General features: G+C 38.7%; 1 protein-coding gene across 5 annotated transcripts in view; it reads left to right on the top strand.

Annotated features, from left to right (window-relative positions):
* Window positions 1–25,864, top strand: part of LOC115209269 — a 78,960-nt gene extending 53,096 nt beyond the window's left edge. For 4 of the 5 annotated variants that reach the window (XM_029777572.2, XM_029777573.2, XM_029777571.2 and 1 more), the window contains exons 7-11: window positions 3,034–3,186; window positions 6,079–6,290; window positions 12,205–12,343; window positions 22,338–22,396; window positions 25,539–25,864. In XM_029777572.2, coding sequence (XP_029633432.1) covers window positions 3,034–3,186; window positions 6,079–6,290; window positions 12,205–12,343; window positions 22,338–22,396; window positions 25,539–25,613 — 638 coding nt within the window. In that variant the 3' untranslated portion in view covers window positions 25,614–25,864. The remainder of the gene's footprint in view (window positions 1–3,033; window positions 3,187–6,078; window positions 6,291–12,204; window positions 12,344–22,337; window positions 22,397–25,538) is intronic. The other variant, XM_036501012.1, reaches the window with a different exon arrangement.
* Window positions 25,865–26,973: the final 1,109 nt, after the last annotated feature.

The raw sequence follows: 26,973 nt of genomic DNA, 5'->3' as shown, positions 1-26,973 counted from the left end.
ACATGTTAATCATGGATGCAGGCACAGCTGAAGAGTTAGAAAGTTTACTATGCAATCATGAGGCCTCAAGTTCAATCACACAATGTGGTATCTGGGGCAAATATATTTTAATTGTTAAACTGGGTGATAAATTAAGTCTGCCACCCAAAAATAAGAACAGTCCCTCCTCATGACTTTCACACAGTTTCTGTCTATCAAATTTCACTCCCATGATTTTGCTTCACCTAAGACTACAGTAGAGGACATTTGCTCTACAATGGTAGATTGGCAGAACCATTGGAGTGTCAACAAAAATGCCTTGCTGTGTTTCTGTCGACCCTTTACATTTTGGATTCAAATTCCTCCAAAGTCAACTTTACGTTACATCAGGGTCAATAAAATAAATTACCAATAGGCACAGACACACCTGCGATAGGCAGCGAGCTGGCAGGAACGTTAGCACGCCGGGTGAAATGCTTAGCAGTATTTCATCTGCCATTACGTTCTGAGTTCAAATTCTGCCGAGGTCAACTTTGCCTTTCATCCTTTCGGGGTCAATAAATTAAGTACCAGTTACACACTGGGGGTCAATGTAATCGACTTAATCCCTTTGTCTGTCCTTGTTTGTCCCCTCTATGTTTAGCCCTTTGTGGGCAATAAAGAAATAAGAAGCTTGCTTCCCAACCACATGGTTCCAGGTTCAGTCCCACTGCATGGTACATGAAGCAAGTGTCTTCTTCTATAGCCTTAGGCCAATCAAAGCCTTGTGAGTGGATTTGGTAGACAGAAACTGAAAGAAGCTCTTTGTATGTATATGTGTATATATATATATATATATATATATATATATATTATATTAAATTAAAGATAAAACCACTATTAGGCAAATCAAACAGTGAAAAACATAAGCCAATACATAAAATTAATTTAAAAATAAAAAATTATTTAAATAATTTAAACTTATAAATTTTATATATATATATACAAATATATATATATATATGTATGTATGTATATTTTTATATTTATATATTATTTTATTTATTAATTAATTTTTTTTTTTTTTAATATCAAAAGTATTATATGTGTGTGTGTGTACTTATGTCTGTGTTTGTCCTCCACTGCACTCACTTGACAACTAATGTTGGTGTGTTTATGTCCCTATGACTTAGCGGTTCAGCTAAAGGGACCTATAGAATAAGTACTAAGTTTACAAAGTATAAGTCCTGGGGTTGATTTCTTCAACTAAAAAAAAAACCCTTTAAGGTGGTACTCCAGCATGGCCACAGTCAAATGAGTGAAACAAGTAAAAGAATAAAAGAATCAAGTACCTAGGTTGATGATATTGACTACCCCCATATTTTAGCCAATTTGCCTATGCCGGAAACAATAGGTGTTTTTTGAACTTATCAGTATATTCTGAGCAGATACCAGCAGCCTTTTTTGAGAAGCAGGCCACATGAGACATGGTTTATCATCAGGCACACTAAACTACTAAAAATATTCAAGGTAATTTATTAGACATGCCATTCAGAAAGTCCCACGGGCCACAGGTTGCCCAAAAGATCAACAATGTTTTTGTGAATTATTTGAATTTTATAAAACTGTCCTTGATCTATTTTTTCATACTTGCATTACCTTAATTTTTTAATTTTTCGTGCTAGTATTATTTTTGAGATGATTTCTTCAAATAATTTTGCTTATTGTTGAAACAAGCGTTTTCAGAGATAATTCTATTGTGTTTGGGGAGAGTCATTTTCTTTTTGTGCCTTATTATGTAACACACTCACCGGTAAAATTTCCACGTTTTTCTTATTTTTATTGTCCTAAGGTTTTCATTGCGTCTTGCAACCTTTTCATTAGTTTTGACCCTGTCCGTTATTTTAACTGCATTCCAGAGATAATTGTTTTTCTATTATTCATTTAACTATATCTTGTGAGAATAAAACTTGATTCTGTTAATCAATTAACTATATTATGGGGATAGAATCTGAACTATGATAGATTTTGTTGATGAACATTCCAGTTGTGAATGCCACATCACTAAATTGTTAAGAAATTTGCTTTACAATTATAATATCCTAGGTTCAGTCCCATTGTGTAGCATCTTAGGCATGTGTTCCCTATCATTGCTTCAGGTTGGCCTAATCTTTATGAGTGAAAGTGGGTAGATGGATACTGTAGGGAAGCCCATCAGATGGAAAACACCAGTAATTCAAAGGCACAACCTTGTCACACTGCATCATGCTGATTCTATCTGAAGATTTCATTAATGTTACATTTTTTGTGGAATGCTCAGCCATTTGTTAACTTAATGAGCAGCAAATTCAGTTGCTCAAACAACTAATTACTCAAATCACTTTAATTACTCAAATCCCTTTAATTGCTGGTACATCACAGCATAAATGTCTGGCGCATCAGGCATAGATGTGTGGTTAAGAAGTTCATTTTTGCAACTATATGGTTTCAAGTTTGATCCTGTTGTACCATACCTTGGGCAAGTGCCTTCTACTACTGACTTGGATCAACCAAAGCTTTGTGAATTAAATTTGATTGACTGAAATTATGTGGGAACCCAACAGAGGGATCATTCCTGTTCTTGGGTGGTTGACTTAGTCCATCCCTCAACCACCTGGTCTTTTAATGCAGTACCTTTGGTTGCAAGTATTCGGTCTGAGTTTCCAATCTGAAGATAATGTCCTCCCTTCATCCTACCAGGATGTAGGCCCTAGTTACTGCTCTTTCCCCTTTGAGTAAGTTATTAATTTTTTTTCTTTTTTTTTATGTAGAAATGTCTTGTAACCATGATCACTAATCCACAATCGATCTGATTATTTTTATCAATCCAGTTTACTGACTTCTTTGAGGAAATTTCTTTACAGAGATTAATCAGCTATCAATTCTTGATCATTATATTTCATCATGAATTCTATCAAAATTCAGTTACTGTACTCATTATTTTAGTGATGTTTTTTGTTATTTTAATTTTATTTATATATTTATTTATTTGGTGTGTTAAACATTTTAGAAATAATTTTTATGTCTTGTATCCAGCTGTCACCCTCGCTGATGTAATAAATGATCGAATGGGAAAACTGAGAGAGTATCCAAGCCTTCTTCATCATTTTTCTCTGTATGTTCTCCATGGATTATTGGAAGCCTCTTCTACTATGCATTCAAAAAAGTGGCTGCATGATGATATACATGGTACGTTTTGTAACTGTTTTTCACATTTTAAAAATTACTTTGCTAATGTATTGGTATTGTTTTCTAGTTTTGCATAAAATTACATAAATGATACACCTTTCAGTGTTTCTTTTTTAAAAAAAGTCATGTAACATACTGAAAAAATAATATGCTGAACATTATGATTAAGTCAATTCAGACATCATCATCATCATCGTTTAGCGTCTGTTTTCCATGCTTGCATGGGTTGGACGGTTCGACTGGAGTCTGGGAAGCCAGGAGGCTGCACCAGGCTCCAGTCTGATATGGCAGTGTTTCTACAGCTGGATGCCCTTCCTAACGCCAACCACTCCGTGAGTGTAGTGGGTGCTTTTTACATGCCACCGGCACAGGGGCCAGGGGAGGCTGGCAAATGCCCATGATCGGTTGGTGCTTTTATGTGTCACCGACACGGACGCCAGTCAGGCGGCGCTGGCATCTGCCACGTTCGGACGGTGCTTTTTACGTGTCACCAGCATGGGTATCTTAACTACAATTTCCATTTGATTTTGATTTTGATTTTGATGTTGACGTACTTGACTCAGTAGGTCTCCTCAAGAACAGCAGGTCACTCTACGATCCAAGGTTAGCACAGCAGGCCATCCTGTGAGCCATGAACTCACTTCATTTGTCGGGTCTTTACAGTCACAGCATATCTCAGAGGTCTTGGTCTTCGTCATTTCCTCTGTGAGGCCCCACTGGCACAGGTATCACAACTACAATATCCATTCGATTTTTATTTTGATGTTGATGTACTTGACACAATAGGTCTCCTCAAACACAGCAGGCCATCCTGCAAGCCATCATTTTATAAAAATCCCTTATAACAATTTAATGTGCCATTTTTTTTAAACTACTAAACCATACCATGTATCTTACGATGTATCAAATATGCACACTGATATGCATCCATCTAGCGATGCATACTGGCTTCATTTTTTTCAAGTCTTCACATATCCTCACTAGTCACAGCCTATATCTCACTGCCATGCAGAAATATGTATGTCACTGTATCATTGTACTGACCAGACTATTGGATGTCATTAGACATTGCTGGTCACAATGTGCTTCCTTGCATTGTAGCTTTCACATGATTCCACCCCACTGGGTAGGCAGGCAGGCAGGCCTGTGGCATATATGTGACCAAGATCACAACAGTCCCCCTAAATGGGATGCCAGTCTGTTGCAAGGTAACTCATTTCTAGCTGAATCAACTGGGGCAACATGAAATTAAGTGTTTTGCTTGAGAACAACTCATTGCTTGGTCTGGGAATCAAAACCTTGATCATACAAAAGTGAGTGCAACACCCTAATCACTCGGTTGCCCACCTTCACAATAATACTATGTAATCAACAAAAATGTATTTTTTTCATACAAATCCAAACTTCTTTTAGAATGCTGCACTTAAAGACTTCAAATGCCTAATGCCCTCCCTAGGTTACAAGTTCACTATCCCCGCACTAGAAGAAAACTAGTCAAGCCTATGTTCCATAAACTAACAACAGAACAAGATATTTCACTTTCTCTTTAGGGTCTCCCAAAATATCTTATTTATGTGCTACCTCTACCATATTTGTGATATGCATTCCAGTTGATAGATACTAAAAACCTTTTGTCTTTTAACTGTCACTTATACATTGTCATTATACTTTGTTGTACTATAAGGAATTCTACATCTCAAATTTTCTGGCTGCACATTTAATTCAGAATACACAAAAACTTCTGACATTTACTTGTACTGTCTCCTCCTCCAAACTTTTCTATTGTAACTATACTGGATTCGGTTCCTCTGAACCAGCAAGTTGTATACCACCCTCATCCTTTCATCACTCCTCTTTTGTTTTACTGGCTAGGTCCCATACTAACCATGTCACTTTCCTTCCCACAAACATTTTTTGTAGATGTCAGCTTGCTGAACCTGAATAGAAACTCCATTGATTTCATCAGACTTGGAACAGCTACAAAGCTCATGATTGCAACCTTCTCTTTCCAACTAAAATACATAAATAAATGCGCCCTTTTAAAGCCTTGCCAGGCTCATGGGCCCAGTTCCCCGATTTCAATGGTGTATGTGTTCCCCAGCTGGACGGGATGCCAGTCCATCGCAGCGTTACTTATTTTTGCCAGCTGAGTGGACTGGAGCAACATGAAATGAAGTGTTTTGCTCAAGAACACAACGCGTCGCCCGGTCCAGGAATCGAAACCACAACCCTATGATCATGAGTTCAACACCCTAACCACTAAGCCACGTGCCTCCACCTTTCCAACTAAGCCATAAGACAATACCAGCTTGTTGCACCATGAGTTAGTGATTGCACACTAGTTAGATTCAAATATACTTCAAATATACTGGACTTTTATGCCACTCATAGTCTTTCTTTCTCTTTAAATCTTGCACTAAGCATTACTTTGTATGAATTTACTCCTTCTAGAAGTCTTGACTCTATACACTTGTATTTTACTAACTTCAAGCTTCATATTAAATGCACCAATCTTTCTCACTTTTCCCAGAATTCTGTTATGTTACTATCCCCAACATCCACATTGACACAGATGATACCACTTGCCATCCTTCTTTAACCTTTCTGTACTCAACCATGTTTCACATGCAACCTAACCATCTTGTGCCAATCTTGTCTCCTTCAACAACAAAGAAAAGACACTCTCCTATGCACATCGAGAAAACATCACATCTTTCCTGCAGTCATCAACTTCAACTCTATAAACAGAACAGAACATGAACAGCATCGATTCCACCAGTCTGGGATGGGGGATGCTTGCAAAGGCCAAAGGAATTATCATTTCTTCCTGACCTTGCTCCTAAGAATAAAAATGTAACTAATTTTTTTTCAATCCATTTTATTCTGTTGCAGAAGAAAATGTTATGTTACAGCCCCAACAAGACCCATCAGATTCTCCTCTAAGGTTGCGTATGATTGATTTTGGACGAGTGAAAAACTTAAAAGAGGACCGTGTTGTCAATGACATTCAAGGAATTATCCGCATTTTTACATCAGTGTATCTAACAGAGAAATTCAACGATGTATATGATCTTCAGAAGAACTGGGAGACAAAACTAGACAAAGTAGGTATATTCTTTGCATTTACTTCAATCCCTTTTATTCTTTTACCGATTTCAGTCTGTGACCATGCTGGGACATTGCCTTCAGCAGTTTTTAATTGCTCATACCAACAGCAGTATTTATATCTGTCCAATTCTTATTTTACTGCTTTATATTTACTCTCAGAATGATTGGCGTTAGGAAGGGCATCCAGCTGTAGAAACTCTGCCAGATCAAGATTGGGGCCTGGTGCAGCCATCTGGTTCGCCAGCCCTCAATCAAAATCGTCCAACCCATGCTAGCATGGAAAGCGACCGTTAAAAGATGATGATGATGATGATATTTGTGAAATGGCAAAGTTGCCTTTCGAAAGAGAAAATGCTGAACCACTGTTGCATAGGGAGCTTCTTAACCTCGCAATTGTGCCTAAATATATATTGATAGATATTTGTCATTCTTTAAAATATGAGAATATTGTTTTTAAATAGATATAAGCATCATCATCATTATAATCACCATTTAACATCCTTTTTTTTTTCCATGCTGGTGTGGGTTGGATGGTTTGATATGAACCTGACAATCCAGAAGGCTGTGCCAAGCTCCAATGTCTACTTTGGCATGGTTTTTACAGCTGGGTGCCCTTCTTAATACCAATCACTTCATTCTGGGTGCTTGTTTTCATGGCACCAGCATTTCCGAGGTCATCAAGTACCCACAAGACTAGACCGTAGCTGAGTGAAGTATAATAGTGAAGGATATGGAAGCATGATAAAGGGACAGGAGCAGGTAATAAAATTATATTGGGTTGTCCGGAAAGTTCATGCCGATTTATAGTAGCTTACCTTTCGACTTATTTGAGAACATGGTTGAGTCCATAAAATAGGATTTGACTACACCTCCATTTAGAGCACAGTTTAAGATATCTTTTCTTGGAATAAGGTTTATGTTCCTATAACCTGTGTTAATTCTGCAACCCTTTAAAATGGAAGATAAGAAAGTTCATTTTCGGCACTTGATGCTTTGGGAACCAGACAAAAATTGCTGCAGCTCGGTTGGGATGTGTTACCCCACCCTCCATATAAATCGGATATTGCTCCTTCGGATTTCCACTTATTCAGGTCTCTGCAGAATAGTCTTAATGATAAAAATTTCAATTCCTTGGATGACGTAAAAAGATACCTTGATGAATTCTTTGCCATGAAACCACCTCAATTCTGGGAAGAGGGTATTTTCAAGTTAAAGGAAAGATTTTGTGCAACAAAATGGTTCATATTTGGTTGATTAAAAATGTAATGGCAAGTATTTATTGACCTTTTTCTTTCCTTTAAAAATTGGCACAAACTTTCCGGACAACCCAATATTTTTAATATTACTAATGGAAATAAGATAGCAAACTGGCAGAATCGTTAGCACACCAGACAAAATGCTTAGTGGTATTTCATCTGTCTTTACATTGAGTTCAAATTCTGCCATGGTCAGCTTTGCCCTTCATCCCTTCGGTGTCGATAAAATAAGTGCCAGTTTATCACTGGGTTTATGTAATCAACCCACCCACCTCCCCAGAACTTGCTGGCCTTGTGCCAAAATTTGAAACCACTATTACTAATGGAAATATGGCAACAGAATCGTTAGCACACCAAACAAAATGCCTAGTGGCATTTCATCTCTTTACATCCTGAGTTCAAATTCCGCTAAGGTCAGCTTTGCCTTTCATCCCTTCATGGTTAATAAAATAAATGCCAGGTGAGCACTGGGGTTGCTGTAATCAACTCATCCAACCCCAAAATTACTAGCCTTGTGCCAAAATTTGAAACCAATATTATTATTAATGGAAATGAAAGACAGAGAAGTGGTAGAAATAGTAGAGAGACTACTTTTTAATATTTAGTATCATTTAGTATCATAGATAAGGTAATCGAGGTAGTCAGAGTAAGTGATAGAGTACTTAAGATTAGATTAGTGCTTCACCATAGGTCAGCTACTATCATCTCGGCATATGCCCCTCAACCAGGGCTACCGGAAGGACAAAAAGACCAATTCTATGACACCCTATTGCGGACTACCTCGTTGACAAATGACAGTGACCTTCTCTTTGTGGCAGGTGATTTCAATGGACATGTTGGACGGCGTGCATGGAGGCTACGGTTTTGGCTCTCGTAATGAGGAGGGAACCAGGCTGCTGGAGTTCTGCGATGCAAATGACCTTATGGTCTGCAATACCAACTTCAGGAAACCCACCTCTCACCTAGTCACCTACCGTTCTGGCAGACACACTAGCCAGATTGACTACATCCTTGCCAGAAAAAGGGAAAGAGGGCTGCTTATAAATGCCAAAACCTTTCCAGGCGAAGAATGTACTCCTCAACATAGATTAGTAGTTAGCGACTTCAGGATCAGAGCTAAATGGTTGCCCAGAAGAAGACCTGCTTGGAGGAGAAGGGTCTGGAAGCTTAAAGATCCTGCAAATGGACAGAGATTTAGAGACATACTACTCGAAGCCTTTGACGAAATAGAAGGGGATATAGCTTCACTTAATGTGGAAAGCAACTAGAGATTTCTACGGGACAATCTGCTGACAGCCACTGACCAGATCTGTGGATGGAGCAAAGTACCGTCTCGACCCAGAGTAACATGGTGGTGGAACACTGTGGTTGACAGGGCTATTAGACAAAAGAGACAGGCTTGGAAGGACTGGAAGAACGGTGGTAGCAGGGAATTGTATCAGACAGCCAGAAGGGAAACTAGGAGACAGGTTTATTTAGCCAGAGGGGAAGCGGATAAGAAAAAATTTGCCAATGTTCTGAGCCGTGAGGATGAAAGACTTGAGGTATTTCGTGTTGCAAGACAGTGTGTGAGAGAGAATCGTGATGTGGTAGGAGAGAAGTGTGTTCGCATGGATGATGGTTCACTTGCGCTAAATGAGGATGCAAAGAGAGAGGTTTGGAGATGCCACTATGAAAGGTTGCTGAATAAAGAAAATGAATGGGATAAAGAGAGTCTGCCGAATGTTGACCCAACAGAGGGACCAGCTATCCGAGTTGATAGTTCCGTGGTAGCTAAGGCAATTAGAAGCATGAAGACAGGGAAAGCCCCAGGCCCATCAGGAATTACTGCAGAGATGCTCAAAATATCTGGCAGTGTCGGCTATAACCTAGTCACCCGTATAGTCAACCAGGTGATACACGAAGGAGTCATACCCAATGACTGGTGCAGCAGCATACTAGTCAACTGCTACAAAGGTAAAGGTGATGCCCTAGATACAAATAATTACAGAGGTATCAAGCTGTTGGATCAAGTAATGAAGGTTACGGAGAGGGTCATAGCCCAACTAATTAGAGAGAGAGTTAGTTTAGATGAGATGCAGTTTGGGTTCGTGCCAGGGAAAAGTACCACTGATGCTATATTCCTGGTAAGGCAGCTGCAGGAGAAATACCTAGCCAAAGATAAGCCCCTGTACCTGGCTTTCGTTGACATGGAGAAAGCTTTTGATAGGGTCCCCCGATCCCTTATCTGGTGGTCAATGAGGAAACTAGGGATAGATGAATGGCTGGTGAGGACTGTGCAAGCCATGTACAGAGATGCCGTAAGTAAGGTTAGAGTTGGCAACACGTACACAGAAGAATTCAAAGTAGAGGTTGGGGTCCACCAGGGTTCAGTACTCAGCCTCCTCCTATTTATCATAGTACTCCAGGCAATTATGGAGGAATTCAAGACAGGCTGTCCCTGGGAGCTCCTCTACGCTGACGACCTTGCTCTTATTGCTGAGTCACTATCAGAACTGGAGGAGAAGTTCCAGGTGTGGAAGGAGGGTTTAGAATCGAGGGCCTTAGAGTCAACCTAGCTAAAACCAAAGTACTAATAAGTAGGAAGGTAGACAATCCACAAATGTCTTCAGGAAGATGGCCCTGCTCGATCTGTAGAAAAGGTGTAGGTAGAAACTCTATAAGATGTACCCAGTGTAAGCTATGGACACATAAGAGGTGCAGCAATGTCAAAGGTAGGCTAACTGGGAAGATAGTTTTTGTATGTGGCAGATGCTCGGGAGCATTAACCTCCGAAAATCTGTAGAAAACAACTTCCGTCACTTTCCAGGGCGAAAAACTAGAAGTAGTTGATAGCTTCCGTTATCTAGGTGGCCAAGTCAGTAGTGGGGGTGGGTGCGCTGAAAGTGTAACTGCTAGAATAAGAATAGCCTGGGCAAAGTTTAGGGAGCTCTTAACTCTGCTGGTGACTAAAGGCCTCTCGCTCAGAGTAAAAGGCAGACTGTATGATGCGTGTGTACGAACAGCCATGCTACATGGCAGTGAAACATGGGCCGTGACTGCTGAGGACATGCGTAAGCTTGTGAGGAATGAAGCCAGTATGCTCCGATGGATGTGTAATGTCAGTGTACATACTCGACAGAGCGTTAGCACCTTGAGAGAAATGTTGTACCTAAGAAGCATCAGTTGTGGTGTGCAAGAGAGACGATTGCGCTGGTATGGTCATGTGGCAAGAATGGATGAAGATAGGTGTGTGAGAAAGTGCCAATCCCTAGCAGTTGAGGGAACCCGTGGAAGAGGTAGACCCAGGAAAACCTGGGACGAGGTGGTGAAGCACGACCTTCGAACTTTAGGCCTCACTGAGGAAATGACCAGCGACCGAGACCTTTGGAAATATTCTGTACGTGAGAAGACCAGGCAGGACAAGTGAGCCCAGCCCACTTATGAATGCCTTTCCTCCCTTGGACACAAAGACCTGTTGAGGCAAGCGAAGTCGATATAGAACCTCATCCGACGACAGACACCCATGCCAACCCCCTCTGCTTGCGAAGACATGTTGGGGCAAGCGAAATCGAAACCGAATTGAACCAGCCAGGATCCCTGGTCTGGTGGTACGTAAAAAGCACTATCCAACTCGTGGCCGATGCCAGCGCCGCTTCGACTGGCTTCCGTGCCGGTGGCACGTAAAATACTCCAATCCGACCGTACGACAGGCACCCATGCCAACCCCCCTTGCTTGTGAAGACATGTTGGGGCAAGCGAAATCGAAATCGAATTGAACCAGCCAGGATCCCTGGTCTGGTAGTACGTATAAAGCACTATCCGACTCGTGGCCGATGCCAGCACCGCCTCGACTAGCTTCCGTGCCGGTGGCACATAAAATACACCAATCCGACCGTGGCCGTTGCCAGCCTCGCCTGGCACCTGTGCAGGTGGCACGTAAAAAGCACCCACTACACTCACGGAGTGGTTGGCGTTAGGAAGGGCATCCAGCTGTAGAAACATTGCCAGATTAGACTGGAGCCTGGTGCAGCCTTCTGGCTTCCCAGATCCCTGGTCGAACCGTCCAACCCATGCTAGCATGGAGAACGGACGTTAAACGATGATGATGATGATGATGATTCTTTTTATGTTCTGAGTTCAAATCTTTCATTCTACCAGAATTGATAAAATATGAAATGGAATTCTTCCCTATCACTACATCCCCTAAAAAAAAATTATGATTTTGTGTTGATGCTAAAAATCAGTAGAACCAATAGAATCTTCAGACACCAAAGACATTATCCATTGTAATAAACAGCATACAACACGAATCTTCAAGGTCCTTACCAGCGTTCAGTTTTACCATCACTGTGATTCTTTCTGTAGAAATTACACACGATCAACATACCAAAGACTGTGTTGCAAAATATTTTATTTTTATACACACACACACACACTCATGCATGCGTGCTACACACACACACACACTCATGCATGCGTGCTCTCACACACACACACACGCAACTTCACACATGTTCAACCTCATCATCACTGAGGTTGTTTCTGTGGGGAACACATATTCAACAGCAAAGACAACATTACAAAAATTTTTTTATGCTTTTTTCAATTCCTGTTTTTTTTTTGTTTTTTTTTTCACACTATTAACTTCTATTTGCTTATCTTTATCTGTTAGCATTCTGATGATTTTAACTTAAGTTATGATCATAAGCAAGAATTATTGGCCCTTGTCAAACTAGCCCTGGATGTAACATTAACTAAAGAAGAAGAAGATCTGAAAAGAATTGTTTCTAAAAAACTAAAAGACAGCAGAGGTAAATAATTTTTTTTTATCTATCAGGTCATCCCATAAGTTCTATCCGAATTTTGAATAAAGAAAACAAGTGATAAAATGTTATATTTAATTGAAATTTCATCATTAATGTACTTTCCCTGATTATCTATGACTTCCTTCCATCTATTTACAAGCTTTTTAATCCCATCAATGTAAAACTCTTTTGGTTTCAAAGCGAAGAACTCTGAAATGCTAGTTTCGACCTCCTCCTGGCTTGTGAAAGTTATGTCCCCCAAATGATTCTGTAAACTATGAAACAAATGGTAGTCTGAAGGAGCAAGGTCAGTAGAATAAGGTGGATGAGGAATTTTTTCCCAACCAAGCTCTTCGATCTTCTGTGATGTGATCTTTGCCGTGTGGGGTCACGCATTGTCCTGATGAAACATCACTCCATTTCGATTCACTAAAGTGGGTCTGTTTTTCTTCAAAGCTTGGTTCAAATGCTCTAATTGCTGACAGTAGACTTGAGCATTGATTGTTGCATTAGGTGGTAACAATTCAAAGTGAATTACTCCTTTGCAATCCCACCAGATAGAGAGAAGAACCTTTTCCCTTCTTGGTTGTGCTTGAGTTTTTTCCCTTTTACCAAGCCACTGTTTACGACATTTAACATTTCGATAGAAGATCCATTTTTCATCACAAGTCTATCCAAAAAGGGTGAAATGAGTTTGCAAGAATGGAGAGAAGAGCAGATATCAACTTGAGATTTGCAGTTACTTTCAGACAATTCATGAGGCACTCATTTTCCAAGTTTAGGAACCTTTCCAAGTTGTTGAAGATGAAGATGAACTAAGCATTATTGCCAATTCTTCAACTGATAATGCAGGATTTTTTTCAAGTAATGCTTCCAGGAGCTTGTCATCAAACTCAACTGGACGTCCTGTTCGATCTTCATCATCAAGGCTGAAATCTCCACTTCTGAATTTTGCAAACCATCTTCAGCAAGTTCTTTCATTCAAGCATTCTTTCCCATAAACTGAGAGTATGTTTCGAGTCGCTTCGACTGCAGAGTTTCCTCTTTTGTACTCATAAAGCATTAGGTGCCTTAAATGCACTTTGGATACTTCCATGTTAGAAAGGGTTTTAATCAAACAAATTTTAATTCTGTTATTCTGTAAAATAATATTTAATTAGTTTAAATATACGCAAGTGCATAATAATAATTTTTAATTCCATTAGACATTTTAAAATACTATTAAATTTCATTCAATTTTAAAAAAGGTAAAATTGGACAGAACTTATGGGATGACCTGATACATGTATAGTCATGTTGTTAAGTTTACCTTGAAAGCACCAGGTCCTGAGTTCAATATCATAGCAATGCACTTTGGGCATGTGTATTTTACTGTAGCCTCGACTTGACCAGAACCTGTGCAGAAGTCTGTTGTGTGTGTGTGTGTGTGTATAATAATGAGTTTATTAAATGCAAGATCAGGTGCATTACAACTCAAAAGATGGGTGAAAAGGGATCAGAAAGTGGCAATATTAAGCAGGCAAAGAAAGACAGCAATGGTAACCAAAAGTGTTTGCACAATGCATCATCATCATCATCATCATCATCATCATCATCATCATCATCATTTAGTGTCTATTTTCCACGTTGTCATGTGTTAGATAGTTTGATTGGAACTGGTTAGCTGGAGAGCTGCACTTGGCTCCAGTCTAAGCAGCACGATTGCCCTTTAAAACAAAAACTAGAAGTGAAAAGTAAAAGAGTCATAAAGATGAGAATGCATAGGTGTATCTGGAGTTATGTTTGAGAGTTTCAGGAAACAAGGCCTTCTGGAAGGCTACAGTGTCTTGACAGCCATCACCTGAGGTGGGTAGCTTGTTCCATGCTTCAACAATTCTGAACATGAACAAATGTTTCCACATCATGGATGCTGTTCTTGGTATAAACACGTGTTTCTATTTTATAGTAAAGACACCAATAAAATAAGAGGCAGACTGAAAAATATACTGGGATCAATTTGATTAACTAAGCCCTCGAATGTGATGTCCCAGCATAGTCACAGCCCAATGACAGAAACTGGTAAAAGTATAATGGAAAATTTTATTATAGGCACAGGAGTGGCTGTGTGTTAAGTAGCTTGCTTACCAGCCACATGGTTCCGGGTTCAGTCCCACTGCATGGCACCTTGGCCAAGTGTCTTCTACTATAGCTTTGGGCTGACCAAAGCTTTGTGAGTGGATTTGGTAGACGGAAACTGAAAGAAGCCTGTCATATATATATATATGTGTGTGTGTCTGTGTTTGTTCCCCAACATCGTTTGACAACTGATGCTGGTGTGTTTACATCCCTGTCACTTAACGGTTCGGCAAAAGAGCCCGATAGAATAAGTACTAGGCTTACAAAGAATAAGTCCTGGGGTCGATTTGTTCAATTAAAGGCGGTGCTCCAGCATGGCCGCAGTCAAATGACTGAAACAAGTAAACGAGTGGAAAGAGTATGCTTGAATTATTAAGTAACCTTATGATGTTATTGCAAATGATTGAACACACTCATGTTTATTGATTAAGCTCATTAGAATTATTCTGATGATACAGGTATGGCTGTGTGAATGAGAAGCTTGCTTTCCAGCCATATGGTCTCAGCTTCAGTTCGTTTATGTAGTAATCTGGGCAAGTCACTTCTACTATAGCCCTGGGTTGATCAAAGCCTTTGATTTGCTTGATAGAAATGGAAATCAAGCCCATCGTGTAGATGTGTGTGTATAAATACAAACAAACAATATTTGTTGTTATAATCAGTGAAATGTGTATTGAACGATACAAATTAGATGATATTTTTTTGAATACAGAATTGCCGTTAGAACAGCAGAAACACTGGGTAAATTACTCTTACAAAGAAGAAAAAATAGTCAACAAATGGCTGGTTGTTGACAAATTTTTCCACTTTGTAAGGGTGATTTATCCAGTGTTTCTGCTGTTCTAAGGGCAATTCTGCATTCAAAAAGATATCTAATTTCTATTGTTCAATGTGTGTGTGTGTGTGTGTGTGTGTGTGCATGTGCGTATGTATATATGTATGTATGTATATATATATATATATATGTATGTATATATATGTATGTATATATTGCTGAACCGTTAAGTGACGGGGACGTAAACACACCAGCATCAGTTGTCAAACGATGTTGGGGGACAAACACAGAAATGAAGCCAGTATGCTCCGATGGATGTGTAATGTCAGTATTCATACTCGACAGAGTGTAAGTACCTAAGAAGCATCAGATGTGGTGTGCAAGAGAGACGTTTGCGCTGGTATGGGCATGTGGCGAGAATGGATGAAGATAGTTGTGTGAAAAAGTGCCACACCCTAGCGGTTGAGGGAACCTGTGGAAGAGGCAGACCCAGGAAAACCTGGGACGAGGTGGTGAAGCACGACCTTCGAACTTTAGGTCTCACTGAGGAAATGACTAGAGATCGAGACCTCTGGAAGTATGCTGTGCGTGAGAAGACCCGGCAGGACAAGTGAGACCATAACCCGTGGCCTTCTACATGGGATGTAGCCAGCCCACTTATGCATACCTTCCCTTCTTGGGACACAAAACTCTACCTTTGAAGACCTGTTGAGGCAAGTGAGAATCAGAATCGAAATCGATCAATGGAAATTGCAGCTGAGTTACCAGTGCCGGTGGCACGTAAGAGAACCATCCGAATGTGGCCGTTGCCAGCGCCACCCCGACTGGCCTCGTGCTGGTGGCACGTAAAAAGCTCCGTCCGTTTGTGGCCGTTGCCAGCGCCGCCCCGACTGGCCTCGTGCCGGTGGCACGTAAAAAGCACCATCCATTCATGGCCATTGCCAGCCTCACTTGGCCCCCGTGCCGGTGGCACGTAAAAAGCACCATCCGTTCGTGGCCGTTGCCAGCCTCGCCTGGCCCCCGTGCTGGTGGCACATAAAAAGCACCATCCGATCGTGGCCGTTTGCCAGACTCGTCTGGCACCTGTGCCACGTAAAAAGCACCCACTACACTCATGGAGTGGTTGGCGTTAGGAAGGGCATCCAGCCGTAGAAACATTGCCAGATCAAACTGGGCCTTGTGCAGCCTTCTGGCTTCTCAGACCCCAGTTGAACCATCCAACCCATGCTAGCATGGAAAGCGGACGTTAAACGATGATGATGATGATGATGAGATATATATATATATATATCATCATCATTTAATGTCTGTTTGTTTTCCATGCTGTTATGGGTTTAACTGGAGCTAGTGTGCTGCACCAGGCTCCAATCTGTTTTAGTTTGGTTTCACAGCTGGATGCCCTTCCTAATGCCAACCACTACAGAATGTACTGGTGCTTTTTTGTGTCACCAGCTCTAGTGGGGTCACCGAGTGACTTGCAAAACAAAGAAGACTCCTCAACTGAGAGGGGTTGTAGTAGATGAGGAGGTGGCTTGGTGGTTTTATGCTAGGTGTTGAGAGGTTAAAGAAGTATGATAGATGAAGAAGCACAGGTATCTTGCTGCCGAAGAGATATATGGCTGCTTCACATTATATAAGAGCAGGTGGGAGTAACCAAGACGTTGGTGACAATGTATCAGAGTATACTATCTAAGTATGAGAAGGTGAGTATAAAGAGAGAATCCAAACCGAGGAAAAGGAGGGATGGGTGATAATTTCATAGGAGTATGTGAGGGGAAAGATGGGTAGTTACAGATAGGAGCAAAGAGTAATGTAGTGAACAATGTCAAAGGATAGAGGTGTGATCAGTGGTGAATGTCAGTTTGGAGGAGAAGGTAAAAGAAAAGAACTCAAGAAGGAGGTGATAAGTGGCAGTACAGGATGGGGATAGCTGATTACTTTTGATAGCTTTTGTTACTATATTTATTTTGAGATACTCTGTGTTTCTTTCAATTACTTTAAATATAACAAAGAATTTAGTAAAATAACTTAGTTAACATTAAGCTAGTGTTAGGAACATAAATTGTGACTAAGGTTTGGTGGAAGATTTTAATTCAAAACTTATAAAAACAAGACATTTGTATACAGAGCCAGAGCCAGGTTGGTAACGAAAGGGTTAAATCAATCCTAGTTTTTAATCAGCTATTTCTATCTCCCACATTTGCAGTCATGTTGCTATCTTTTATCTTTTACTTGTTTCAGTCATTGGATGTGGCCTTGTAGAGTTTAGTCAAATAATTCAGCCCCAGTACTTCTTTTTTAATCAAGCCTGATACTTACTCTATCTATCTCTTTTGTTGAACTGCTAAACAAACTGACAAGAGTTGTCATGCAATGGTGTGGGTGGGGAACAGACAGAACACAAAAGACACACTCACACATCATCATTTAATGTCTATTGTCCATGCTGATATGGATTGGACGGTTTGACCAGAACTGCCCCAGGCTCTAGTCTAATTTGGCATAGTTTCTATGGCTGGATGCCCTTCCTAATGCCAACCACTTTATAGGGGGTGCTGGGTACTTTTACGTGGTACCACACAAGCACTTACAGGCCTCTTACAGGCCAATCCTCTTCACCAGGGAGAGCAACCTTAACACTTCTGCTGTGGAGTACAGGTCCTCTTGAGTGCAGCAAGACACCAAGTATCTCGGTCTTTTGTCAGCACCCACACATATTTATGAAAGGCTTTTTCCAGTTTCCCTTTACCAAGCCACCCACAAGGCTTTAGTCAGCCTGCAGCTATAAGAGAAGACACTTGCCCAAGTTGTTGTACAGCAGAACTGGACACAATGAACCCAAGACTTCACATGATTGAGAAGGAAGCCTCTGAACTTTTCAGCCACGCCTACACATATTTGAGAAATCAAAACATTATGCTTGTTAGTGCTTGACATGACATCATTTCATGGAAAGGAAAGACTTAGTCATTGTACAATAACATGAAAGCCATAATTATCAGTGTGTTGTTGTTGTTATTGAACACCAGCTCTGTAGCTACTTAACCTTTTAAATACAGGAATTGTTGATAAACAAACTGAACAAAGTATACCAAAAGACAAGTTATATCAATAAGTAATTTTGATTGTCATACTATTTTCAAACTTTACAATAATCCCTCGACTATCAAGTAGAAACAGTACTGTATTGTATATTTTTTGTTTTTATTTTTATAATTTGTATATATTTATTTTATCATAAATTCAAAGCAACACCACAGAGAAATCAATGTAAGATTAAATAATAAACCGCAATAGGTGAACCACGATATGGCAAGGGATAACTGTATAAACTCTTTTACTCGTTTCAGTCATGTGACTGTAGCCATGCTGGAACACTGCCTTTAGTCAAGCAAATCGACCCCAGGAATTATTCTTTGTAAGCCTAGTACTTATTCTATCGGTCCTCTTTTTGCTGAACCACTAAGTTATGGGGATGTAAACACACCAGCATCGGTTTTCAAGCGATGTTGAGGACACAAACACAGACACACACACACATACATATATAAGACAGGCTTCTTTCAGTTTCCGTCTACCAAATAAACTCTGAGGCTATAGTAGAAGACACTTGGCCAAGGTGCCACGCAGTGGGACTGAACCCAGAACCATGTGGTTCATAAGCAAGCTACTTACCACACAGCCTCTCCCACAGATACATACTGTGCTCTTTTCACCATTCAGTTTTAAAACTGAATTTAGTTGCATGACCTTTTTGTGACCTGAGTGACAAGATCAAACATCAATTAGCATAACTAAGGTGTTAATGTATTAATATATTGAAACTCTGAGATATTTAAGTGGTAGAATACAGGTTATATGGTCTTAAGTTAAAAAGACACTATAGCCATTGTTTTGAGTTCAACACTACTTATGTAAGTTTCTTTTACCTACAAAACGGGATCTACTGTTTTGTCAGCTATTTGTTTGACCTGTACAGGATTTCACAGGTCAAATGTAATGAGACTTAAAAGATCATATTACATTTTATTATTCATTTCATGAAAAATGGAAGTTGTGACAAAATTTGTTTTTGAGTCAATGTGTTTTTGTTGTAATTTACTTTTAAGTCAGTTTTATCCAGCATTCCAGCCATGCCCTCCCATATTTTTAAAATCTATTTTTTAAGACTTAATATACCCTTGACTATATTATCCATGTGTTCTGTTTTTTAACATAGTAGAGTGTGTTGAAAAAAGATTAGACTGCTATTTCTAGTATGTTTAAGTAACCACATGGTGGTTCATTAGTCGACAGTTGTTCAGTTGGCAGTATGAAAACCTTGGTCTGTTGAATGTTGTTTTGTTTTGTGTTTATTGTTTGTAAGAGGTTCAGATCCTCAATTGAGAATGAACTACGGAACTAAAGTAAGAGGTTTAATACCTCGTATTGTTTTTACTATGTAAAAAAACAAAAGAATAATGTTTTAGAGAAGCAAAAAATCGGCAGGCATTTTTTGTCTTCTCCCATCAATATCATCCTTTTTCATCATTCATCTCATCAATGTTTCAGTCCAGCCCGCAAGCTACTCAGTGTTATGCCTTTATGGCAAAATTTGGAAATAAAGTATGAAAACCTCCATCTATAAAAACAACTCCATTATAATGAAGTCGGAGATAATTCTAAAAGACAGGATGGCTATGGCCAGAATGCCTTTGCTCATAAGTCTGTTTAATCAGCCGAGACAGCAATGCTAGCAAAGAGAAGCAACAGATACATACTGAGCCCTTGTTGCCATATTTTTGTTGGCATACACCATCTTTGTTTCTAATAGTTTTGAAAATAACAGAGAATTTAGTAAAATAACTTTGTCCTTAATCTGGTGCTTGGAGCATAAATTAAGCATGAAAATTTGATGGAAGGTTTTAATTCAGATAATTTTATAATGAGAAGTTTGTATCTTAGAATTAAGGGCAGTCTCAGTTGGTATCAAACAGCTGCTGTCTGTCATAGTTTGTGTTTTATGTTCTCTGGGCATGTTGTTGAATGAATCAAAATGTAACCCTGTCTACTCTGTGTTTCTTTTATCGCTGCTTAAAGCAAGTATGGTGGAGTGTATGCTTTGCTGAAGAGATCTAATAAGGCCAAAACATGTCTGGAATTGTCTCTCTTACTTGAGCTAATGTTGATCTTTTCTTTACAGCTTATTTTTTTCTTATAACATAACTTATTTTATCAGCTTTAAAAGCATTGCCATCTCATTCAACAAATGGCTAATTACAAGACTGCACAGGCTTTTTAATTTAATAGTATTATACATTGGAAACAATTCTCATTGGGCAGGCTTCAAAAAGACCAAAAATACTACTAGCCACTTTGCTGAGTCAGATGAATAAGACTACCAAGCCTTACCATGTTGGAAGAATTTTGTGAAAGATATACATCTGTAGTCAGATGTAACGTTAGAAATAGTGAAGCTGCTGACCTTGCCATAGATAGGAACCAAAAGAGAAAGTGGATTGTCTAGTGTTAAGGGCACAGCATCAGTTATGTTGTGGACTATCCCCTTTGTGGAGATGGAAGTGGATGTGGAAGTTTAGCTTTGAGAAGATTGAATGAGAAACTTAATTCTGGTGAAAATGTGAACACCTAAGTAAAAAACACCAGACAAGATTATCAAGACATTGTGGTCTATTGCATTACTACTAACATTTCCACAACTCTATAAGTGTTATTCATTTAAGGTAATGTGGGAGCTTATACATGGTTGCTCAACCTGTTAGAAATAACAGCCAAAGTTTTACATAAATCACCTCCTGCTTAACATTGGATCATGTAGTCATAGATACTACACCATTGATGAAAAAAGATGGATGATCATAGCTGGAATTTCTTTCATCATGGGTCTGCTCAATAGTGGTCACAGATGGATTGTCTTTAATCATAGATCTAATCAATGAAGCCTAACATTGGACAACAACCTATTATTCATTGGTTCACAGATTTTACATAGTTTAACCTTTTAGCATTTAAGCCATCCATATCTGGCCGAAATATTCTATCTGTTCAGAGTGGCCAAGTCTGGACTCTAAAAACATACTTTACAAAGTCATTCTATAAATAAAACAATCACACCATTGAAATCATCAAACTACAAGTTGATGCATGATTTATTCAAAAATTCTTTGTCTTGCAAGTTACTCGGTGATCCTGCCGGTACTGGTACCATGTAAAAAGCATCCAATCTACACTATGAAGTGGTTGGCATTTGGAAGGGCATCCAGCTGTAAAAACCATGCTAAAACTGACTTCACTTGTGCTGGTGCCACATAAAAAGCACTCAGTCCACTCTGCAGGGTGCATGGTATTAGGAAGGGCATCCAGCCATAAAAACCCTGCCAAAACAGACACAGAAGCCTGGCGCAGTCTTCTACCTGGCCAGCTCGTGTCAAACTGCCCAACCCATGAAGGGTTTTAGTCAAACACATCAACCCCAGTAATTTTTCGTTTTAAGTCTCGTACTTATTCTATTAATCCCTTTTGCTGAACTGCTAAGTTACAAAGATGTCAACAAACCAACACCAGTTGTCAAGCAGCATGGGTGACACACAAACACACACATACATATGCATACCAATTTCTTTACTACCCACAAGGGGCTATATCTTTTTTTTTTAAATATTACCTATTTCTTTATTACCCACAAGTGGCTAAATATAGAGGGGACAAACAAGGACAGACAAAGGGATTAAGTCGATTACATCGACCGCAGTGCATAAGTGGTACTTAATTTATCGACCCCGAAAGGATGAAAGGCAAAGTCTACCTCGGCAGAATTTGATCTCAGAAGGTAGCAGCAGATGAAATACTGCTAAACATTTCACCCGACGTGCTAACGTTTCTGCCAGCTCGCTGCATACCATCTACCAAATCCACTCGCAAGGGTTTGGTCAACTCAAGACTATAGTAGAAAGCGTTTGCTTAAGGTGCCAAACAGTGGAACTGAACCCAAAACTCTTTGGTTAGGAAACAAACTTCTTACCATACAGCCATGCCTGTGCTTATGGTAATAAAAGTAGATTTTTCTTTGTTTTCTCATTTTTAATTTTAAAATATTTTCCTTATTTTCAGAGGAAGCACCCGAAATATTAGAAGATATTGCAAAACTCATTTTTCCTGAAAACTTTCCAGTAAGATTTCTTCACTTGCATTCGATTTTAAATCAATTCCAGTGATATAAATTTAACCTTAAAACACCCAAATTATCAATATGTAGAAAAAAGTGATTGGCAAGTATGACTAATGAAATGCCAAAATTATAATTGCTGACATGCAATAATGTTGTTTAAAGTTTCAAGAATTATTACTGACAGGTGCTATAGGGTTAAATTTGCTTCATTTCATTTTTGCTTTTGTCTGTTTTAACACTGGTTTTTACTGAAAATCTCCAATTTGCCTCTTTCATTTTCACTGATGTTTTCTGTTCTCTATGCTGTTATTTGACCTGATAGAAAAACCAGCCTAAAATCTCTCTCAAATCACACCCTACCATATTACAAAAAGAAAAAGATGGACACATTGAATAATGTAGTAGTAGTAGTAGTAGTAGTAGTAGCAGAAGAAGAAGATGCAGTGTTTCTGAAAAGACAACTGGATGGTCACAGCTGGAAACCTTTTGATTATAGGTCTGCTCAACAAAGGCTTATATGGAGCTAAGTAATAATAATAATAATCCTTCCGCCTATAGGCACAAGGCCTGGAATTTTGTGGAAGAAGAGCTGGTCAATCACATCAACCCCAGTGCTCAATGGGTACTGTTTTATCAATCCTGAAAAGATGAAAGGCAAAGTTGGCTTCGGTGGAATTGGAACTCGGAACATAAAGCTGGAGAAAATGTCACAAAGCACTTTGTCCAACTTGCTAATGATTCTGTTAACTTGATGCCTTAGCCAACTCACCAACAACAATACATTTATGTGTTGTAGTGTCTCATGTATGTTGTTAATGCATCTAAGTGTTTGAAATGATTGGAATAAGGTTTCTGGAAATGGAATTTCTTTTTTATAGCTTAGTCAGAGGAGGAAAAGCAGCATCCATGACCTTTTCAGGGGGGGCCTTCAAAACTGGTGTATTCTATGGCACACTATGTCTAAAGAAAATGGCAGCTTGAACATTCCATGCTGATTGGAATGGCTTTGATCATAGATTTACTCAATCAGGACCTGAGGTTTACCTGGTCCACTTTTGATACCTTTAACATTTTTTCCATGACCCAGTTGTTTCTTATATCATATTTTATATATAAATGTATCCCAGCCTGTAACATCCTTTCCATTACTGGCAATCCTTATGTAAACAAAATTTAAACAAATTGTGAGACAAAAGATTATTTGAAGGTCATCAACTGCTCAATGACCCACAAATGCATTAAAATTTAGAAAAGGCCCAAGTCTCAATGAGAACATTTAAATGGCCCACCTGTTTCTGACCCTTGTCTTAGATGCTCAGTCACTTTCTCGGCTAAACTATAATACTAAGTTATAGCATTTTCAGCTCGGTGTACTGAAGCCATAACTAAATGAAGTTTTTTTTTCAAAGACTCAGCTTCTTTATGCAGTCACTCAAGTTGCTGCCAGCAAAGAAAAACAAACGTAAAATGACTGAGTGAACAAACTTCTTTATCAAGTATATTCATCCATTTTTAAGCTGGTCGGGTAAAATTTTAAGGAGATATTTTGTAACAGCAATTAAGACAATCCTTCTTTAATCCTTTCATTAGAGCCTGAAACCGGCTCTAGCTCTGAGTATAAATATCTTGTTTTCATAAGTTTTGAATTAAAATCTTCCACCAAACCTTAGTCACAATTTATGTTCCTAACATTAGCTTAATGATAACTAAGTTATTTTACTAAATTCTTTGTTATATTTAAAATAATTGAAAGAAACACAGAGCATCTCAAAATAAATACAGTAATGAAAGGGTTAAGGGTGTGAAACTTGGATCCTGACTAAGTTCCTAAATGGCTACTATACTCAGGTTTTCCAAAAGGCTTTCAGTGTCAGCTGGCTGCAGAAGTTGACCATTGGGCACCTTGTTCTTGTAATGGTAAACTTCAACTGTTTCCTGGTTTAACACCATCTCTTGACCCAAGGTGCCTTTAACAGTGTACCACTCTGTTACCAGTCAAGGTGAATGACCTAGCAGTTGTGGTGTTGCACTCACAATCATAAGATTACGGTTTCAATTTCTGGACTAGGTGGTGCATTATGCTCTTGAGCAAAATACATTTGTGTTGCTCCAGTTCACTCAGCTGTAAATGAGAAGTTAACCCTGCAATGGACTGATGTCATGTAATCTCTGTTATTTATATGACATAAAAACCAGTTTAAGTTCCAGCTTTATGAGTCCTATGCATTGTGACAGACCTAAGCTATGCTAATTCTGTTGCATGAATTCAGGCCAGGCCTTTGAACTGAAGATAACTTCCTGTTTTTTTCTCCCATGCTCATCGAAGTGGCCATGTTACTGCCTTTCCTTCTTTGATTAAACCATTAAAAAAAAAAATGCAAAATATATAGTCCTCATTATACAGGATATATCTCGGATACAAAACAACAAAAATCAGAGCTGGCTATAATTTCTATAGAATCTTATACAGATAATCTTAAAAGTTATGTAAAGTGCACTGCTAACACAGTAGAACATGGTATCTCTCTCTATATAAACGGCAGTTTGTCTGTGCGTGTTTCTGTGTGTCTGTTTGCTTGTACCCTCACCCTGACCACGGCTTTCAACCGATTCTGATGAAACTTGACACACACATAGCCCAATGTCATAATTCAAAACTAACGCAGTGAAAGTTTTGAAAAGTTCCCCCAGTTCTGAAAAAAATCGATAAATTCGACATGGGGTCGAGAATCAGAAACACAAACCGCAAACTCCACCTTTTTTAACTAAAAAAAAATTTACCATCATTTTTTTCCATTTTTTTGCTATTTTTTGGCTATAACTCTCTAAAAATGCTTTATAGTTATTTCCCTTACAAACCTGAGCAACGCCGGGCGATACTGCTAGTTGGCTTATAAGAAAAACGTTTAATATACAACCTTAATATATACTATAGAGTATAACAAAATACTGCATCCCTACAAGTCATTAAAAAGACAAGAATGTCACAATTGGATTGTATTCAGTCATGTCTATTCAGTAACATAAAGATTAAGGTATTCAGCTACATTTTGTATATTTAATAATTTCATATATATATATGATATGCAAAATTTATATATATTTTAATTTCACTTTTGTTTTTTACCCTCCATTTTATCCAGGATGAAAACATGGATGTCACTGATGGCCCTTGTGTACAAGAAATCAACTATGATATCTTTGCTGTTGGAAAATAAGGAAAATGAAGCCATCTTATGCAACAGCAGTGTGGCAATCTTTTATAAAGATAAAAGCAAGCTTCTAATGAGCTATGTCTATGACAAACCACTTCCTCCCAATGACAATTTCTGGTGGAAACCATTTAACTTATGTTACTAATATTTTTGGTGAACAGTATGAACGTCATGAGTTTGCTATTTTCTCTCATGAATTGGTAAACTTATGATCATGTATGATATCAACATTAAATTATACCTTACATATGTAACTATCTTCATTTTTATTCATCACATTTGCAGTGAAAAATAATGCTGACACTACAAATGGAACAATGTTTTTGTTTTTTACCTTATTGGGTTCAGCTTAAACTTTGCTCTTCACTTGTTCAGAATCGTTAAAAATATCTCCTGATAGATATTATACCAACTTGCCTATCTAATCAAAAGAAATTATTTCTGCTACTCTTCAAGATTATCCAAGTTTTTAGGGATGCAAGCAAAGCCATAGTGTTTAACGGTTAGCTTAACAACCACCTAGTTCTGAATTCTATCTCACTGCACAGCATTCTGGGTACATTTTTGTCTATATCTTCAGTCTGACCAATACCTTCTGAGTGAAATTTGGTAGACAAGCAGTGTGCAGAAACCCATCTTTTGTGTGTGTGTGATCGATTAAGATTGTTCATCATTTTTTTCAGTCTGCAAAGAAATGGCTAAAATTTGCCCTGCTTATAATTATACCATATGTTACATATATGTGTATATAAATACATATATGATAAGAAGTAAAAGGGATTAATAAATCCAACCAGACAGCTATAAAGCACTTTGAATTTAGCCCATTTTGGATTGCTTTGAGAACGTTGTTACCATGCATCTTTGGATATATTGACTGGTATAAAAAGATATTGAAAAAATACCTTTTTTCCATATCTAAATATGCTAGCAAACTGAAATGATTGCTGGTAATGTATGGTATGTGATTTTTTTTCTATTCTCATTCTTGTTTTGTATGTATATAACTATACATATGAGAGAGAAATAGGTTTGGTTCCTTTAACAAACCTACAAAACTTTCGGTTGGGGGCCGAATCAAACTGTTTTTAAATAGATAGTCCACCCTTGTTAAACCAGATATCAGATAAACCATACAAAATCTGCATAGAAGAGAGTGACTGTTAGCACTGACTTCCACCACTACCTTTGATTAGCAATGTTGTAGAGGCATGTATTCTGGCTGTGCTAGGACAGTGCTGCACACCTACCAAAGGTAGTAAATTCATTCTAAACATGAAGCTTCTCAATAATATATATCACAATGGAAGATTCATTTTTCTGTCCTGTTATGAAATAATGTAGCAGTTGTTCTGAGCTAGCA

This window comes from Octopus sinensis, linkage group LG3 (genome assembly GCF_006345805.1).
Source record: "Octopus sinensis linkage group LG3, ASM634580v1, whole genome shotgun sequence".
In the NCBI taxonomy this organism is placed as follows: domain Eukaryota; kingdom Metazoa; phylum Mollusca; class Cephalopoda; order Octopoda; family Octopodidae; genus Octopus; species Octopus sinensis.
This window is presented reverse-complemented; position numbering and strand designations above follow the sequence as displayed.